The sequence below is a fragment of the Didymosphaeria variabile genome, assembly GCF_027946475.1.
Source record: "Didymosphaeria variabile strain IMI 356815 chromosome Unknown scaffold_8, whole genome shotgun sequence".
Lineage (NCBI taxonomy): Eukaryota > Fungi > Ascomycota > Dothideomycetes > Pleosporales > Didymosphaeriaceae > Didymosphaeria > Didymosphaeria variabile.
The window spans coordinates 1,705,588-1,725,172 of NW_026611627.1; the positions used below are offsets into that span (position 1 = coordinate 1,705,588).

At 52.5% G+C, this 19,585-nt stretch overlaps 6 protein-coding genes across 6 annotated transcripts; 5 read left to right on the forward strand and 1 right to left on the reverse strand.

The window, feature by feature from the left end:
• Positions 1 to 5: 5 nt before the first annotated feature.
• On the forward strand, positions 6 to 2,951 carry N0V89_010801 (uncharacterized protein; the record flags this gene model as incomplete). The annotated part of the gene is made up of 7 exons (XM_056219541.1): positions 6 to 101; positions 160 to 870; positions 921 to 1,163; positions 1,213 to 1,566; positions 1,614 to 1,857; positions 1,904 to 2,409; positions 2,460 to 2,951. 7 exons carry the CDS (start codon positions 6 to 8, stop codon positions 2,949 to 2,951), a joined length of 2,646 nt encoding a protein of 881 aa, XP_056066668.1.
• Positions 2,952 to 3,689: 738 nt separating this feature from the next.
• N0V89_010802 (uncharacterized protein) lies at positions 3,690 to 4,638 on the forward strand (the record flags this gene model as incomplete). The annotated part of the gene is made up of 3 exons (XM_056219542.1): positions 3,690 to 3,817; positions 3,871 to 3,891; positions 4,212 to 4,638. The coding sequence occupies 3 exons, from the start codon at positions 3,690 to 3,692 to the stop codon at positions 4,636 to 4,638; spliced, it is 576 nt and encodes a 191-aa protein (XP_056066669.1).
• Positions 4,639 to 7,749: 3,111 nt separating this feature from the next.
• SPE2 (spermidine resistance protein) lies at positions 7,750 to 9,395 on the forward strand (the record flags this gene model as incomplete). Its single annotated transcript, XM_056219543.1, has 2 exons — positions 7,750 to 7,873; positions 7,927 to 9,395. 2 exons carry the CDS (start codon positions 7,750 to 7,752, stop codon positions 9,393 to 9,395), a joined length of 1,593 nt encoding a protein of 530 aa, XP_056066670.1.
• A 392-nt stretch (positions 9,396 to 9,787) lies between these two features.
• On the forward strand, positions 9,788 to 10,762 carry CFD1 (cytosolic Fe-S cluster assembly factor cfd1; the record flags this gene model as incomplete). The annotated part of the gene is made up of 1 exon (XM_056219544.1): positions 9,788 to 10,762. The coding sequence occupies one exon, from the start codon at positions 9,788 to 9,790 to the stop codon at positions 10,760 to 10,762; it is 975 nt and encodes a 324-aa protein (XP_056066671.1).
• Positions 10,763 to 11,411: 649 nt separating this feature from the next.
• Positions 11,412 to 14,609, forward strand: N0V89_010805 (uncharacterized protein; the record flags this gene model as incomplete). The annotated part of the gene is made up of 2 exons (XM_056219545.1): positions 11,412 to 11,420; positions 11,805 to 14,609. 2 exons carry the CDS (start codon positions 11,412 to 11,414, stop codon positions 14,607 to 14,609), a joined length of 2,814 nt encoding a protein of 937 aa, XP_056066672.1.
• Positions 14,610 to 17,152: 2,543 nt separating this feature from the next.
• N0V89_010806 (uncharacterized protein) lies at positions 17,153 to 17,671 on the reverse strand (the record flags this gene model as incomplete). The annotated part of the gene is made up of 1 exon (XM_056219546.1): positions 17,153 to 17,671. The coding sequence occupies one exon, from the start codon at positions 17,669 to 17,671 to the stop codon at positions 17,153 to 17,155; it is 519 nt and encodes a 172-aa protein (XP_056066673.1).
• Positions 17,672 to 19,585: the final 1,914 nt, after the last annotated feature.

The following is a 19,585-nucleotide window of genomic DNA, read 5'->3' on the forward strand; positions in this document are numbered from 1 at the left end:
CCCCCATGGGCGCGTCCGATTCCAAGCTCAGCTTTAAGCAGGGCATCTTCCGCCTAGCGGAGCCCAAGCAGATTCCCGCTGACGACACATACTGGACCGGTGTAAGCTCTCGCACTCGCATGCCCAAGCCACATGTACTGACGGCTGCTTCTGATGTAGTTTTGGGAGCTGCCCGAGTCGACTGAGGATGTCTTCTCGCTGTTCTCGCCCGCCGACATCCGCCGCACGCGCGACAGCAACCTCGCAAACCTTGAGACGCTTATCCTCGCCGTGACGTCGCGCCTCTGCGTGCTGCGCAATCACCCCTCCTTCCCCGATCCAGAGATTGCGCCTGAGCGCGATGCTCTCAACTGCATACGCGTGCTCACCCGTATACTGCCCTTCCTCTATGAGGCCGATCACCTTGGTGCCTGGGAAGACAAGTTCTTCTGGGGCGCCCGCCGAAAGCGCAGCCGCCGCGGCCAATTGCGAACCGAGGTGCTCTTCGACGAGGCCGACCCCGAGCAGACGCCCACCGAGCATGAACCCGAGTTCGAGCAGGCAAAGCCGCTGGCCGAGGACATCATCGACACCCTGATCGACTTGCTGTTCTTCTCCGACTTTACCCTCCCCAAGGTGCCTACCGGCAAGAACAAGGTCACGTACGCGATTTGGCAGAGCGGCGTGGGTTGCAACACGCCCATTGCTTCTACAAAGGAGTTCGAAAACAACAGGACCGAAATTCTTCGACTCCTTCTCACTCTGGCAAGCAAATCCATGTACATGTCTGCAAACGTGCTACCCGTAACGGGTGTCAAATCAATAACGTACATGGCAACTTGCTCCGATAAACAAGTGGTGCTGTCTGTTCTCTGCTCGCTGCTGAATACCGTATGTCTTTCTAAGCATCAAACCATTGTCTGCCGCCTGACACCTGACAGACTCTGAAATATAACCCCGCTTCGTGGCGGGTGCCCTACGACCATGTCGTGTTCAAAGACCAGAAACAGATCCTCGTCACATACTGCCTACAATTGATGCTGGTTCTCATACTGTATCCTATCCCGGAACCGGGCACCGGAACACCACCCCGGAATTCTTTTAGATATTTTCTTGGACGCTTGCATCGGCCACAAGACTTTCAATTCCTGGTCGATGGGATGACAAGGATACTGAACCAACCGGTATGTCTGCCGCACGTCGTGTCATCGTGCGCCTGCTGATTCGCCTTAGCTACAAGCGACGTCTACATACCTTCCAGGAAGCCACAAGTCGCTGACATGGGCACCCGAGATGATCATGCTTTTCTGGGAAACTTTGCAGTGTAACAAGCGCTTCCGGTCCTTCATCATCGATACCGACAGAGCCCATGACTTTGTCGTTCTGGTATTGTATTATGCTATCGATCAACGCAACGACCCCACCAAGCAAGGTCTCGTAAGGATGTGCATTTTTGTCCTACAGACTTTGAGCGTGGAGTCTCATTTTGGCAAGAGCTTGAATAAAACATTTGAGGGACAAGAGTCGTTACCAGCCAGCATCCGGATCACCAACTTTCATGGCACCTATGCCGACTATCTTATCACAGTGAGGACTAAACCTTCACAGATTTTCACCTTGCTGACATACAACAGTCGATCTACACCCTACTCACAACTAGCAAAGGGAAGCTGGATGCCATCTACCCAGCGTTATTGGCCATCATCCAGAATATCGCGCCCCACGTGCAGAATTTGGGCAGAGCTCCGAGCTCAAAACTCCTCCAACTATTTGCGTCAATGTCCTCACCCAGCTTTCTTTTCGCAAATGAGACCAATCACACGCTATTGCAATCGTTACTTGAAGCTCTGAATGCGATAATCGAGCACCAATACCAGCGTAAGTCGACTCCTCCGGGGAAAGCTCGTAACTGACTATCTGCAAGATAACCCCAACCTGGTTTATGCCATCGTAAGGTCACGGAAACGGTTTCAAGCGCTCCGGAACTTTACCTTGGAAAGTGGACAAGAAGAGATTGAACGCCAAAAACAGTTGAAGAAAGAGAACAGCGGGGAACGCCCCCGAGCGGATTCAATCGACAGCATGCGGAGTCCGACCATGTCACGTACACCTACGTTGAGCAACGTTCCTGAGGAGAGCAGTGCTTTCGCTATCGGTGACGATGACGATTCCGATGATGAGGATCACCAACCAACGGCGAATCCGCAATCACCTGTACATGCTCCCTCAGGCGCTTCTAGGAGTGGTTCGATAGCATCATCAATAGACGAGTCACTACCCCCGCAACTACGAGGAATGTCTGAGAAGGCACGTGGAAAAATGCCTGTTGGTCAACCTGCGTTCTCGCGGCAGAACAGCACGACTAGCCTCAGTAGCATTGCAACTCCTGCACTAGGCACGGCTGAGTTCTTCGCGCCTTCCCCTGCATGGGTAAGCTGACGATGCCATGTTGCGCGAACAACGCTGATCATTCCTTTCAGATCGAAAGCTGGCTCCCAGAGTTGCCACTGCACACGATCCTCATGCTGATATCCGAATTGGGTCCCAAAATTCCCAACACAGGCTCCTCAACCGCCGACACAGCAGCCGCACTAAGGACCATCCGCGAAAGCGAAGTCCGCGGTATCGAACCCTCCCCCTTGAAAAACTACTCCTTCGAGTGGTCGCCCCTTTCCATGGGCTGGTACGAGTCCCTCCTCTGGGGCTTCATCTTCGCAGGCGAAATGTTGGTGTCCAAGGGCACGGCGGGCGTGTGGAACAACACGAGTATTCGGTTGTTTAAGGTGCAGGAGGCGGCGGCCCAGGCGCCGAGTTTGCTAGCGCCCAGAGGCGCCGTGGACGCCGTGGGTAGCACGATCGTGCAGAGGATTGGAAGTCTTAATCTGAGGGACCGGGCCACTCAGATGGCGCAGGGGGGTGCGACTGGAGGTGGCAATTCCGGGGAGAGACCGAGTACGGTTAGAGAGATCTAGGGACGTTACCAGGGCGCGAGAATCCTGGAAGTGTGGACGCGTATAACCGAGGGCTCAGCCACGCTTTTCGCAGTCATGGTTCTACAGTATCACGTATGCGTACATCTGTAGCGAGGTGATTGGAGATCTGGGTCCACGTAGAATTGATCGGTTACAGGAAATGTGTAACATGTTGCAGATCAGGGTCCAAATGGCGTGGCTGTGCACCGCCACTGTGGCGAGTACTACCCGCTCGCACTACGAGTAGCCTATCACCGGGACTAAGGCCTTCATTTCGACAAGTAACTCGCCCAAGCGGCCAACAACAACAATCGAGCAGTCGCGTGTCCTTCGGGCACCCCTTTGCCTAGTGCTAGGCCGCCTGGGCCTTGATGCAAAACGCGTAATTCCTAGCGCTGTGCTTATCGGCCATGCTATTGCGGAAGGCAGAGATGGGGTTCCAAATAGTGGAGCTTTCCCGTGCTTTGGCATCGTCGTGACTTTGTACCTTCGAAGGTATCTTCGGAAGCTTGTGCTTTATTGTGCGGTGCCGCATATTGACATCTTCATACGTGTTACATGAGCTTCCAAACTTCTCAATCAAACTTTCTGTCACCACCATGGGTGAGGGTAATGTTAATATCGCAATCGAGGCTGGTGCGGTGGAGGAGGTAACGCCGTATTCGATGCATGTATGTCTCTTCCTTCAAGTGTTTTATCTGAGGTCAGATCAGACTCAAAAAACCTTGACGTGCTGACATGGGCATCCAGGTGTCTTCCAAATACCTTGAATTGACAAAGAAAAAACTGGAATTGACGCGTTTGCCGAGGGAGCTGGAGTTGCCGGAGCAGAGACGGTGGGACTTGGGCACGCCGAAAGCTGTGCTGTGAGTATAGGTGCACCTGAGAAGAAATGTCAAGAGGGGACTAACTTTTGCAGAGAACCTCTGTTGGATTACTGGTGAGTAAACGGCTTGCAATCAATTGCTTTTCATGTTCGCGAGTAGAAATGGGATAAAGTGTGAGAACGGACACGGTCGCGGCTTTTCTGCATCCGGGATGATCGTGGCTTCCCTGCTTCGAGACGACATACCGCCAGCACGACTCACTCCCACCCCACTAGGCTCCTCCTCCTCACTTCACAACACCCACTTGTCAGGCGACGAGTCGGATTTGGAAGCTCCATGTCCTCTCCTATGTTGAACTCAAACATATCGCGTTCACGCGCACCATCTCAGGCCTGGCCGCGCCTTCCATGAGCTTATACTGACTCACATATAGGCTGGAGAGCTACCAGTGGCGGGCTGAAGAGGCGCGCCTCAACACTTCGCTCCCTCAGTACCGCACTACCATCAAACTGCCATCACTCGACAACGAAGACCAAGTCCAGTCCCTGCGCATCCACTTTGTGCACAAGCGTTCAACACATCGGCATGCTATCCCACTTCTCTTCTGCCATACCTGGCCTTCCTCGTTCATAGAGGTCCAGAAGATCATCGATGCGCTCACGAATCCTCAGTCGCTACCAAGTTTTGGAGATGGCGCACAACAGGCCTTCGATGTCGTCGCTCCCAGCATACCGGGATTCGGCTTTAGTGATGCGAGCTCGTCTGAAACCTTTGGCTTGGAAGAGACTGCAAAAGCGTTCAGCAAGCTCATGAAGCGGTTGGGCTACGATCGCTACGTTGTCCATGGCACCGGATGGTAAGCGTGTAAGCCGATGACGATAGTACCGTTGACCACTGACCATGACATAGGGGCTTTAATATCTGTCGAGCACTAGCGTTGAACCACCCACAAAGCTGCATTTCTGTTCACACAGCAAATCCCACCTTTGCAGAGCCGACATTACATCAAAGCCCTGTCTCCTTCCTGAAGTATCAACTCGCAAAAATCACAAAAGCTAGCGTAACCTCGCTAAGTTTCGGATATGTCCCTTCTGAGGTCCATGATGCTTCCAGACAGGATTCAACAGATCAATCTTTGATCAAAAGTCCCCAAAGGTTCTATGGGCCATTGGGCCCTACACTTTCGGGTCTCTATACTTATCGACCCCAAACTCTCGCATTCTCATTCTGCGACTCCCCGGTTGGACTTCTCGCTAGTTTGCTCGATGTGATACATACCCAGGCACCTCCTTCCCTAGAACCAGTCACGTCACGATCGCGTTCACCCTTTCTGTCTCCCATTGAACTAGAGCAACAGGACTCCCATCACGATCGCTCGTCGGTGGAAACTGCATTCCGATCTTCGGTCCCCGCTCAAGGAAGAGAACAATCGTCAAATCCGCGGGAGAGCGAAGCGAACTCAAGAGCATACTCATGGTCGGCTACGGAAGTACTTAATTGGACAATGAGTACGTACATTTCAAGTATGAAGTGAACGCATATGAGCTGACTCTATACCACGTAGTGCAATGGTTACCTGGACCGGTACGTACCCTTGCTCTCCGCTTGAAGAGACTACGTACACAAAGCAGCGCGACATGCATGCTTAAGGATGTGCAATTCACTAACTTTTGGATTTTACATTTAGGAAGCTTCCCTTCGCTGGCTGAGGCGGGCGCAACTTGAAACCACGCCGACATGCCCGTTTTCCACATCGCACTGCCCGGTGCCCCTCGGCATTAGTTCCTTTCGCGCGCAAGATAGCAACAAGCACGACAAAGCCACGCCGCTCATGTGGGGAAGCGCGACATGGAATATCGCTTGGGTGAAGCGACATCAAAGGACCGCTGCGCTTCCGGCGTGGGAAGCGCCAGACCTGCTTGTTCTCGACATGCGCGAGTACTTTCAATCGCATGGAGGAGCGGCTTTCAGGGCCACATCCAACCTTCCCGCTTAGGCAATGCCGTCGTGGGCACAAGATAAAAGCCGTGGAAAGCTGCTATAGGTATATGGGATGTTGGCTATGGTGCATATGGCAGGTATATGCGCCGGAAGCACCATTAGCAGAGAAATTGATATGCAAAGGGAGGGTTGAGAAGTGGTAGCGATGCAGTAGTGCCGGTGGGCGGGACGCAGGATGGATATGCATGTGCACGCGGCGCATCGGCAGTACGGTAGGATCGACGAGAGACATGCCAGAAACTATCAAAGACGCGGCGACGAGAACAAGAGTCAGTATCATGAGGCGGGTACATACCAAAGGGCAGACACAAGAATACAAGCTCAAGAAATAGAGCACCTAATGCGTTGTAAGCTTTTCTTGCGACAAGTCGCACCCGCCATGCCTTCGACCGCTTTACGACCGTTCAGCCAGCGTTATCATGCCAAAGTTCAAATAATACCGTCATGGACTGGTTCGTGCGACTAGTGACAATATGTGTGCTTGTATCACACTATAAGATGACGACGGCTTGAGCCGTGGGCGCTAGCGACTTGTACCCTAGTACGAGTAGTAGAGCGATGCAGGATCGACCGGAGAGTTGTGCACCCTGAGGAACAAGAAGAAACAAGCTCCGGCTGCGCATGGAAGGAACCAGATCCATCCCATCGAACGAACACAAGCGCAGAGGTGCAGTGACCCTCCAAAGTGTTTGCCTAGGTAGCGACAACGCGAATGACCACGCAGCTATCGACAAGGAACAGCGTCGTTGGGTACCTTCATATTATTCTGTGTATGCATGTATAGTACTACTATTTATACACTTGTGCTCTTCTCCCATGTCACGTAATCGAGGATCCTGGCACGAAAAGCATTGGCGCACAGTAGGAGCTGAGAATACCCGTGGAGACTGAGAACATCACAAAGCCAGCAAACTTGCGCAATCGAACCATGTCCCGGCATCGCAGCCCAAAGTATGGCGGGGCGGTTTGGATAGTTCCTGGCCTGTCTGCGGCTAACTGCCTTGGCGGTCTGCGCTGTCCGCTCCGTGCAGAGTCGGTGTCGGTTACGTAGTTGGTAGTAGCAAAATATCGCTCAGCAGACGCACCTGCCTGCGCGAAAATTCGACCTCACCCCCAACATCACTCACAGACACTTGCCACGACCAGCAACATCACCGGGAGCTTGTCACAATCATCAACTGTAAGTACTTTCGATGAATGCAACACTCTCCACAGTGTTCGCATGCTGCCCGCCACTTTTCTACATGCAGACCGCTCACTGATGCCCAGTTGACCGTCCGCTTCAGCACCCATTGCCCACGCCCGCGACACCACTTCGCAGTCTTCAAGCTGGCAAACCTACTCCGTACGCGCAATAATACTGCCTAGGCTCTAGCAGCCCGCAGCCCGCAGCCCACTTCTTGACTCGCCACCACCGGTTTTCATGCCCCAAGAAGACCTCGTGCGATTCCTTTCCAAGCCCGCAAAGTGAGCCCGACCCACGCGACGCTTTCAGCAGGCACGACTGTTTGACGGAAAACAATCTCTGAAATCATACTAACTATAACAAAGGCCCCGATAACACGTTTTACTCCCCGTCCTTCAACTCCCACCTCTTGAACCCAACGAGCAGATCCTCTCGTCTGCTGGACCCGATACTTCCCCAGGGTATCGGAATCTAGTCGCGCGAGGACTACAACCGCCTGACAACATTTCCCGGCGCAAAGCCTCTTTCATCCCCCTCTCCGCCCGCCCTCCCTAACGCCCTTTCGGACGTTTCCATCACCACCCGACCATTGTAGCTGGCAGCCGCCAGCCCCCATAGACTTTCCCGCCCGTGGGCCTTCTCTTCTCAGACGAGCACCGCATTGCTTGTCTGAGCGGCAGATTGTGCTTCACCGCCAATAAGCCAGTCGACTGCTTTCTGCTGAAGATCAAGCCATACACCGATACTAGCCGAACAGTGTGCTTGCACGTCGATGGAACAAGACATGGTCGCTACTGTTGATATCCCCAAGCACTACACTGCGTCTCCGTCGTCGCACATCGGCACTCCCCACTTGACTATCAACAAGGAAGCTACCATTGACCTTGACTCTACTAATGCTTTTGAGGGTACGGCTACCTTCCTACCTAGTCTATCATGGCACTGTTGCTAAGGAATTCAGGGCCCGAGAAACTCCTAGAAGTATGGTTCAGCGGTTCTGCCACCGACCTGCCTGGTCAGGCCGGTCCGCTCGGTCTCAAGAAGGTGTCCGCTGAAGTATGGAAGGAGATGCTTGATCTTGTCAACTGCAAGGTCCTTTCCGTTATCGAATCCGAGCATGTCGATGCATACCTCCTCTCCGAGTCGAGCTTCTTCGTATTCCCGCATAAGGTAGTGCTGAAAACTTGTGGCACGACGACCCTGCTTTGGGGTTTGCCTCGCCTTTTGGAGATCGCCGCTCTAGAGGCGGGCTTTCCGCATGTAGCTCCTCAGCCCACCAAGGGTATCGCTGCCGCTGCCACACCCTACCGCGTCTTCTACAGCAGGAAGAATTTTCTCTTTCCGGACGAGCAGCGTGGACCTCACCGCAGCTGGCGTGATGAAGTCGCTTACTTGGACCAGCGATTCCAGGGTGGCAGTGCTTATATGATTGGCAAGATGAACGGCGAGCACTGGTACCTCTACATTACTGGTCCTGATACGACTTTGACTCCACCTCCCAGTCCGGACCGAGAGATCGTTGAGACGGAGACCAAGGTCATGAGCTACCCTCAGAAGCTACTTCCCGAGACTATGACGGACGAAGAAGAAGACGAGACGCTGGAGATTCTCATGACTGACCTCGACGAGAAGAACGCCCGTCAGTTCTATCTCGAGGACGCGAGTGCGGTCGCGGAAGGTCGTTATCTCCAGAAAACTCGTGAGGCTCGTAAGAATGCTATTCAATCTCTTGGATCTATCCCAGAAGAGCATCCCGAGAGTCTGGGCGGTTCCACCATTCTCAACACCAACCACACGGACTCGTCTTTCGATGTTTTCGAGCAAACCTCTTCTGATCATTCTGGCTTCAATTCGGATGAGGATGACCCTCTTACGTTCCCAGAGGAGCTGACCACCGAGGGCCACACTCTGGGAACTGTCGTCTCTGAGACCTGTGGCCTGGCCGATGTTTACCCTACCTCAAAGTACCCCGATGCTCGCATTGACGCGTACCTCTTCACACCCTGCGGCTTCTCTGCCAATGGCGTCATTCCAGCTCCAGGTGGCGCTCCTGTAGGTACCAAGAAGGGCTCCGATGCCACGCACTACTTCACCGTGCACGTGACGCCTGAGCCGCAGTGCTCTTATGCCTCGTTCGAGACCAACGTCCCTGCGCACCAGACTGGCCGCGAGACCTCGGACATTGTCGACCATGTCGTTGGTATCTTCAGGCCAGGACGCTTCAGTGTTACGCTCTTTGAGGCGAAGCCTTCTGAAGACGCCTCTTCGGGTGCGAAGACAGCCAAGAAGAGCAAGAACATGGATGCAATCAAGGGCTACAAAAGGGTTGATCGCATCGTGCACGATCTGGATGGCTATGACCTGGTCTTCAGATACTACGAGAGGGACGACTGGAAGGGTGGAAAGCCGAGACTGGGTGAGGTGCTGTAGGTGGAACAGCGTGGAATGTGCCTTTGTGTGATTTGTGATGGGATATTGTTATCATTTCCTACCGACGGCATTTCTTTTCAGAGGAACCCGAGATCGAAGCAGTGGAAAATTATCAAGCTGTATATTTCTTTATGATAGCGCTCTGCGATAATGTTACGTCTGCTATTACCATAGCTCTCTTTTTGGTGTGATGTGAAGCTCGTTGTCAGATGGAGGGGCAACAGCCCCGCCAAAAGCTCCGGTGTCCGCGCCCGCCCGCCACTTTTCTCCCGATTTGAAATCACGAAGAACATCACAACACCATGCTATTACGCCCCTCGCACACACCCTTCAAGATCGACGTATACACCGACCCGGGCTGAGCCCGCTCACCTGTCCGAACCACAATCGTCATGCCACTCGAGAACATTCGCCACATTGTGCTTGTGCTGTCGGGCAAGGGCGGTGTTGGTAAATCCAGCATTACGACGCAGCTTGCGCTTGCGCTGAGCTTGCAGGGCAAGTCAGTAGGCGTACTGGACGTTGATCTTACTGGTCCAAGTGTACCAAGATTCTTTGGCATTGAAGAGAGCAGAGTGAGGCAGGCCCCGGGTGGATGGATACCTGTTGAGGTGCATGGGAAGCAGACACTATCTTCAAAACAAACGTACGGGGACACGGGCGCACAAGGCCGAGCTGCGAACGGAGCAAAACAAGAGTCGGAACAGCACGCCGGCCCGTTATCATGCATGAGCTTGGGCTTCATCCTCAGCAATCGCGGCGACGCCGTCATCTGGCGTGGCCCCAAGAAGACAGCCATGGTTCGCCAATTCCTCACCGACGTTCTCTGGCCAGAGCTAGACTTCCTCCTCGTGGATACACCCCCCGGCACCTCCGACGAGCACATCTCCCTCCTCGAGACCCTCCTCAAACAAACCGCTCATACCACACAACTCGCTGGCGCCGTCGTCGTAACAACGCCCCAAGCCATCGCCATCTCCGACGTCAAGAAAGAGCTAAACTTCTGCGCTAAGACGGGCGTGCGCGTCCTCGGCGTCGTGGAAAATATGGCGGGCTTTGTATGTCCCAATTGCAGCGAATGCTGTAACGTGTTCAGCAAGGGGGGCGGGCAGGTTATGGCGCAGGAGTTTGGGGTCCCGTTTCTGGGGAGCGTACCGATTGATCCGGCGTTTGTCATGTTAATCGAGGAGGGGGTTAGGCCGAGGTATCCGAAGGGAACCGTGGTGGAGGGGAGGGTGTTGGTGGAGAGGGAAGAGGGCGTGGAGGATAAGGAGGGGTTGTTGGTGGACAAGTATCGGGATTGTAGTTTGGCGCCGGTGTTTGAGGGGTTTGTGAGGAAGTTGGTAGAGGAGGTGGAGGGGAGGTGATAGGCGTGGGAATCACGGGAAAATCAAAGGAAGAATTACCTCGAAGCGATGTTGGTCTTGCAGTACTATGTCGACAGAGCTTGGGTACTGCATTACTCGTCCTGGGATAACCTAGGTTACCGAAACGATCGACAAGTCCAGGTGCAAACACTGTACAAACAAGCTGTCATTCAGCGATTCTCAGGTAATGAGCTGCGCCATTCGACAATGTACTAGTTCAAGATAGGTGTTGGTCAAGCTGTTTAGCACGACTCTGACTCCACAAAAGTCAAAAGCCTATTCCCATAGATGCTCAATGGCCATGCTGAGTGCTGGCTCAACAAAGACATCAACAACGCATATCTCGAAGTTCTTGTTGATTACATAAAACAGAAAGACTATTCTTTCGTTCGCGGCAAAGGTGGTCCTTCTCTAGTCCACACATTCAAAATCATAAGGGTGTACATTGGTACGTCACGAATGTACGCATAATTAGATGGATATTCTAGAACTAGTGCTGATCTGTCTTCGATTTAGCTGTGGTTGGCTGCTCATCGGTCAAGTTATACCTCGAGCTCCTCAGGCGTTTAGCAACATGTAAGGTATGAGCATCAATCGTATAATCACTCGCGAGGGATTGCTAATCCATCTTCAGATCTACCATAGTCGGATGCACATCGTTCGATTAAAATCCCTGGATCCGACCGATCTCTGACCGCACCCACGCCATCAAGCTTTGAAGCACACACATGTTAGGCCACATGTCTACGCTGAAAAGCGTCTATCACCTTTGCGCCCTGTTTGGGGCTCATGTGAACTTCTATTCCCGACTTCATTGCGAAAGTACGCTTCACAGAGGGCTATCCCAGTCTAGTGCAAGCTGTCCTATCGCAGAAAGTATGACAGCAAGTAAGAGAGAGCTCTAGGCTTTTACCTTACTCTAGAGAAAAGCTCGCGCTAAGTTTTAAGCATATAAACAGACCGCCCCAATTTTACCGACGCTTCTGCTCCTTCCCCCTTCTTTATTCACAGATATTTTCAACTAAAACCACAAAAGAGCTAGCACGGAAACAAAAAGCGCGGTTTCCCTATGCCCGTCTTTTCCAAACTGTGGCCCTTCAACAACAGCGCTCCGCTTGCAGAATCTACCAGCGACATGTCTCCAGCGTCCAACCCCGCCACTAAGACCGAGCTGGAGCAGGACGAGCGGGCGAGCGCATATACGATCAGTGCGCTTTCAAATGACGGACAGGCAGATATGGACGCGACATTCGGGCCTAGTGGTGATGGGGTGGACGACGTGGTTGAGAGCGTGGAACAAGAGCACAACGTGCAGCAAGAGCTGGGGGCTCGTCACGAAATCGGTCGGATTATGGAGGGCGGAGATCGGGAGACTTCAGCAGCTGGTGCGATGATAGCCGACGCGAGTGACAAGCTAGGCTCCTGCGCAAGCCGACTTGGTGATGGTGTTGGAAATGGCAAGCGCGGAGAGCAGTCGCATTCTCAGGAGCAGGGCAAGACCACGGATCTGACACACCGTGAGCGTTTGGTTGATAATGCGCCGCTGATCCGGAAAGAGGATGCGTCGGAAGAGCAACCATCTGATCAATCCCACCGCGAGCATCAAACTGAAGGCCATCCGCATACCAAGACGGAGCTCGCTGAAGAAGAGCATATAATAGACTTGCACTCCGGCAAGTCTACGGTCGCCCAACACTCGGACATGAGTAACAAGCCTGGAAGCGGAAAGCAAGCGAATGCTCTACCCCCTGTCGAACGACCACTTCCATCTTCTCCGCTACCCAGCGACAAACATGGTCACGGAGAACAGCTCGATCTCTCAACCGCTCATGACGAGCCTCCCTCTGATCCTAGCAGCGACACCAATTTCATGCAGCAGATGAGCGCCCATTTCGGCAATCGAAATGGTGCAGATAACCAGCACCGCGTCAAACGTGAAGGAACTCCCAACAACATGCTCGAAGAAACTATGGAGTATTACCAAGAGGGAGCTGGGGGTACGAACTTGCAAGACGCACAACTACATGTGGCTCGATCGACGGAGCTTCAGGCAGGTTTGCGAGGTGAAGAGGCAGGTCGTAATGAGATGGTCTCCGAGCGGAAGATCTCGTCTGGTATACACGATGAACAGAGCTCCCATCAGAATGCGGCGCGCTTGGAGAACACTCACCGCGGTGGTCTCTCGCGTGGTCTGTACGAACCAGCTCCTTGGGATGATCGAAAGTGGGAGACTGATTCCCAGCAACCGCATCAGCATGTCGACCAAGGTACTGCGCTTAGGTATGCAGACGTGTTTGCACCGCGTCCGATGGGGCGATTCCCGCCTTCACCTCAACCTTCGTTCCGCAACACGATGCCCAATCCGCACGGGAGGCAGCCCTATACGTCTCAACTTGCACCAGGTATCTCGGACTATTCCTACGGCTCAGCATCTTTCCCTACTGTGCATGGGTGGCCGATGCCAGATCAGTCCATGCATGGGCATGGTGTGTCCGAGCAGCCCTCACGTCAGGGCCAGCCGCGTGCTCAGATACCTGCGAAGCGCAAGCATGAGGAGGATTATCTCGTGGATCCCGTCGAGGAGATGGATGAGTACCTTCCATCTGAGTCAGGAGACTCGGAAGACTCTGACTCGGAAGAGGATATACCTCTAATGTATCGCAGGCAAGCGGGAGGTGGCTCTGCACAGCGTAAGCGACCAGTCATCCGAGCTGGCAGCGATTCGCAGTCGGAGTATCAGGATGAGGAAGAGCAAGGGCCGAGCGAGGATAAGGACGAAGAAGAGAGTGACGAAGAGAATGAGGAGGAGCAGGCCGCCGGAGTACAAGAGAAAGAGCAGATCCAGAACATGGACGTTGACACCCGCAGTCCTACACAGGAGCCCGATGCTGAAGTGATAGCATCCGCTCTCAGTCTCCCCATTCAGCTTCCTCCTGCCGGCTCTCCTGCCGGACCGTCCGCCATCCGGCGCGCATTACCAGTTCCCCAGCCCCAAGCCGCTGCAGAACCAGCATCATTGGACGAGATATCCTTCAGGCTCCCTCAATATCACGTCGAAATCATCCCCATGAAGACCAAAGAGGACTTCCCGGAAGTTCGCGTCAATCTCCCCGGCATGCCCCGTGAAAAGCTCATACTTACTCCCGACCACGCACACCAGGAGATTCACCTACTCAAGCACCTGTTCATGCCGGGCCAGCAGAGCCTGGAGATCCCGGACCCACAGCCTATGATCGCACTGCTGAATTTCCACACTATCGCCACCATGGTGCTGGAGGCATACACCGCGTACGAAGTTGGTGACCTGGAGGCCAAGACGTCCAGTTCATCGAAGAAGAAGAATGACACTGAGGCGCTTGATGCCACCAAAGACGAAATCTTCTTCGCGATCATTGACCGCTGGCGCGTTGGAATGGCTGAGGAGACACTGAAGCCGAGCTACAAGCTTATCCGCGGGGTGCAGGAGTTCTGCGACGTTGCCCTGGATCTTATTTACTATCTTGAGGAGCACGGGTTTGTGGAGGGTCCGCAGATGATGCGGAAGGAGCGGAGTGATAAGGGGTTGAAGAAGAGCAAGGATGGCAAGGATGGAAAGATTGGTGGGGAAAAGGCCACTGGAGAAGACGAAGAGGACGATACAAGCGATGAGTCGACGCCGAACAAGAGGGGTAGGGGGAGGAAGCGAGAGAGCGAGAGCCCGGCGATATCAAAGGGAAAGGCCAAAGGGGGGGCAAATACGTTGCCAGCTAGGAAGAAGGCCAAAACGGCCCCCAAGGCGGCATCGAAGAAGACGATCAAGGTGAAGAAGGAGCCCATGGTTACAGTTGTGAAGAGGGGAAAGAATTGAGGCTGGAGGCCATCACGGAATTCGCATGCGCTTGAGGGATTTCTGTGGATGGTGCAACGACATTTCAGCATTTTCCGGTCAGAGCGGCATTGACTTTGGAGGTAATGGTCGTATGCAATCGCTTTCTGCATTTGCATGGGACGGAATATGGCTTCTGTAACAGAGGACCTGGTTTCTTGCTGCGGCATCCTGAAGCACATTGTAAAAATAAAAGACCAGTATGACTTCGAATTACACGAATGCTCACTTATTCATAGTGATGGCTTGTGCGATACTCACAACAATTACTGTGCAGTATGAAGTGTACCCCAAGACTCTGGTTTTCCTCGAATGGTCCTTGTGTTACTACATAGTACATATACAAAGTGGCGAGCTTGAGCGCCTGCATATTAGGCGTTGCGCAAGTGACGTCATGACTCTTGTACTCCAATTTACCCCTTTCGGACAACAGCTCTACCTTCCCCTTCCTCAACAGCCGCGACTCACCATGTCGGGTGCGCCTGCAGCTTCGCGAATATGACCCCTGAGATTATACTTTGAACCACTGCTCGGCCTTTTGTTGGACTTTCTGTGTGGAGATCACGATGGTCGACTCCCTCATTCGACGCGCCCCCAAGAACCCGCTCCTGTTTGTCGGTATCAATCTTACTGTTGTACTTGCCTGGGCTGGGTGCATAGGTGCATGGACGAGGGCGAAGCATTACAACGCTGAGGAAGGGGGCTATAGGGTGCATTGGGCGAAATGGTGAGCTGCACAGCTCGTAAGGCATTTGAGCAGGCGCTGATGAACAATCAGGATTCGGGATGGTGATGATATGCATGGTTTGTCGGTGAAAAGATAGCTAGGGTTTGCGAAGGTGTTGTGATGGTTCATGTGGTTTTTTTGCGGATGGATAGTGTTAATCGCCGGTGAGGCGGCAGTTTTGGTCACTGAAAGCTGCTAACAATCGAGTGAACATCCAAATATCGAAAGCATCATACAACTTGCGGCGAAGTGAGAAGTTATTGAGAGCCGACCAGCTTGAGGTTTCTGACGATGGCTGCCTGCAGCACTATGACGATCCATATGGCACCAGTCAAGATTGAAATGTATCTTTCTCATCACGCAAATTCATTATGGCATCTTCTTTTGCGTCCCCTGATTTCACCATCCGTAGCCCATACGCCGCGGGACTTGTTGAACTTTCGCAAGAGCTTCTGGACATGAGTGATAGCTATTACTTCATCCGCGACGGGGCCTACATCCTGAACTTCGAGTCTAGTTTTCGGCGGGTCACGACTCTATTAATGTAGCGCTTATGTACACTCACTAATAGATCAGTCAAGAGACGAGGAGATTCACACTGGGAGTGAACACTCTGATTGATCTCACATGGATGAGAGCCGCCGAGTGCCGCACTTTCATGAGAGATCTCTATGACGCGCCGGCATTCCCTACCAAACCCGCCATCTATCATCAATATTGTCCAAAAGCGGTTTTAATCATGCGCGCCGATCCCATATATAGACGAACTACCTCCAGGCATTGGGCCTGGAACAGAAGGCGATCTGTGATGGTACCTGGTTCATCTCAGCTACGCGAAGCCTTTGAATATAAAATCTTCACATTTTTGTCGTAAGGAGGCGATGCAGAAAGGCCTCAATGCAAGTCATTGGCTTCTTCAAATTGAAGATCGTTAGCGCTGAGGACCTGCTTCACTTGAAACCAAGGTCTGGAGTCTTCCAAGCGAAGAAGGTCTCAATCCGTACGACAGTTCTTGCAGGTCACAGTACCCTTTCGACCCAGGTAGGCACCATTTGAAGTATCACTACTCCGTTGCAGCTATAGCTATCGTTTTCCTGGAGTCCTTGTCTGGGACCACTCAATCCCAGATCAGCGATTGGTACTTTACAAAATCGTAGAAGCGTTTCAATTACGGCAACCCACTCGCTGTGCTTGATACCCTTCTGCCATATAGATCTGAAACTCCGAAGTATTAACAGGATAGATCCATGGGCGTCTGAGCTTCCGTCCGAAGACTACGGTACACATTGCCCACTTCGATCATCGGTGTTTGCACTGCTAAAGCTACTGTCTAATGCATTTTTCGAAGCATTTACGTTACCAGCCACGGGAACCCCCGAAAATCTCCTTCTGGTATGCACCCTAGGGCATGAAAAGCTTCTGCTTATGCGGTCGATTGCGTCAACCCAACGATTTCACGTTGATCAGGCACAAATCTTAGAGCCGAGAATGATCAATTTTGTTGAAATTTGGAGCAACTTTGTTTATAGACTGGATGCATAGACGATAAGATTGAAACTGAGGTAAAGGTGGCCATGAATGTAGCGACACAAGCCTAACTCAAGCGTCTCCTATACTAGAACTGGCGCGATTTTACCCCTCAGCATTTTACTCCCTACCATGCCACGTGAGGTATAATGATTATGGAAATTTGGCATATGACATTGAAGTCTACAGCTTACTATAACAACATTGTCCGTATCTATGACCTGAGAACTCTTGGAGTTCCACCAGCACCCGAAGCTACCATCGTCATGCATCAACAAGCCAACAGTGAAAATCCACTATCTGCATCCTCTTCAAACGCAATGCTTGCCCAATCCCCCGCCTTACTCAGCGCCAACTGGAACTCAAAAACAGTCCCCTCACTACACTTAAATGTCGCGATCGGACTGCTTGTGATATCCGTCGTCTTCCCGCTGGCATCCAATTCAAGCGCGTTGAAACTCCCAATAAGCTTCTTATCGGTGCTGCTGTGGCGCTGGTATACGTTGAGCTTGGTGGCGGCATTGCCGGACACGTGGACAGGAAAGTCGCGCTCGAAGTTGCCGAAGAGAGTGCATTGGCTGCTAGAGGAGGAGATGGTGGGCTGGAACTCGAGGATTTGGTTCTCGAAGTAAGAGGGGTCGTCTGGGAAGTCGGCGGTGGGGATGGAGGCGGAGGCGTAAAAGCCTGGGTCCGAGACGGTGCGGAAGGAGGTGCAGGCACGACGGGTGGTAGAGGGGAGGGCGAGAGTGGTGGCGCTGAGGCCGAGAAGGGCGAGACTGTTGAAGTACATTTTGGATTGTACAGTGTGGTGAGTTTGGTATTTATGAATGACTTGAGATGTGATTGATATTCGAGGGTGTTAGCACGACTCGGCTCTTTAAATACCAGTTGTTCTCAGTATGAACCTGAATCTTTCGTACTTCTACACCCCAACAAGACTAGAGGATGTTCAAAGTTCGTACTACACTTGTTCTGGTGAATAGATTCCAGGACATGTCGAGGCCAAGACGTTGAGGCTGCATTGATAACGCACTAACGGCATGACCACGGCTGAGCATGTCTGCGAGAAATGATTTGTACCAGCCGAGCTATCCTTGCTGTAGAATCATACGTTCGGCTCTATCACATGTTTTCGGGAGCTCTTTTTAGCGCTTTAGTATTCACTCGCGTGTTTTTGTACCTTTCGAAGCCGGCGCAATGTCCTATGACCTTGATGGTAATTGTGATCAAGGTCTTCTGTCGTTCGGCCGATCCCGCAAGCAGAGTTCTAGACCGGGAACGGGGAAGCATCGCCTGGGCCCTGCTTCCCGCCCGTCCGTCGTGCCGCTGTAGGATCCCGTCGACAGGGAACTTGTAAGCGAAGCCTCGAAGTCATCTTTTTGATAGGCTTCTCGTTCACGCTTTTCCCGTTGGGGTTACACGTGGCCCGCGCGACAACACCTCGACGCGGGCTTTTCCGTGGCATGTTCAGCTCGGTGTAAGATGCTGCGAGGCAACTGGTCGTAGTTTTCGTCTGTACGAGAAGGAAGCTTATACTGCACAAGCCACTTCCTGTGTATGCTCCTGCGAACCTTTTGAGATGGATTAATCCACCAATTGATTGTTCAAGTTGCTCGACGTTGGCAGAAGTTTGCGTTGATATGCTGATACCTGATCCAGAACCGTACAGTCGGTGTACGAAGCTGACGTCTCGCGCGGAACTCTTCAGTCAATGTGAGCCAGTAACATGAGCATCGTACCTTGAGTGGCAATACTAACGGATGATCCTTTGCGAATACTGCGGTTCAAAACGCCCCAACATCGTGACTTGTACTGCTCCCGGCCTGTGATGGAGTTTGCGATGTATGTTTAGTCACGAAGACACAAGACGAGGTAGGCTCGTTGTCGTATGCAATGGAAAGGGATTAGAATCGTCTCGACCGTAAAGTATTTTCCCTTCGTAAGGGCCGAGCCGTTGGGCCTGTTTAAGGGTGCCGATTTCCCCCAGACCGAGCAAACAGAGCAGAACAAACCGTTCGATCCTACATTACCTACTTCGGGAAGCAAAGAATCCGTGATGGCCCGAGACTTCTGAATTTGGCAATGTCTTAGTGTGGCCTGCACTCTCGACAAAATTATAGTGGCCGAAGTAATGGTCTAGAGTTTTGTTGATCGAAATCAGTGCCAAGAGTTTCCGGGCGTCGTTTGCGTTCCAGGACACAATACACAGATGTTGTCACGATGTCACGTAATCTTCACGAACATTGTGAGTCCCTCTTTCGTGAGAAATTGAGCTGCACGAGGAATACATCCCGCCCCCTAAAATGGAAGCAGACACGGGAGAACAGGATTTGGCTCCAATGCTGGCTTAGTGATCGTGTGGCTGCATACCAGCAGATACTCAAAAAGTTCGGTATTCTCACTTATATCAGCGATTTTCATTGTGAATGATATGGAATCAGCGTACAGACTTTTTCCGAAGATAGTGACGCTCGATACAATACTGCTTAATCGAGACCAGCCGTCCGTCGTTGGTAACAGGCCCCTTGGGAATGTGCATGGATGCACAGAAAACCGGCGATAGGCCTTGAACAGCTTGAACTAGAATGAACGGGCGTGTTTGATGGCACGTGGGTGACCTCGATATCGAAGTAACGTGACCGACGCTAGTGATATCTTGGCACTCCCGAACCTCCGACACCCTCTGGAAAGTTCGTCGCACTGG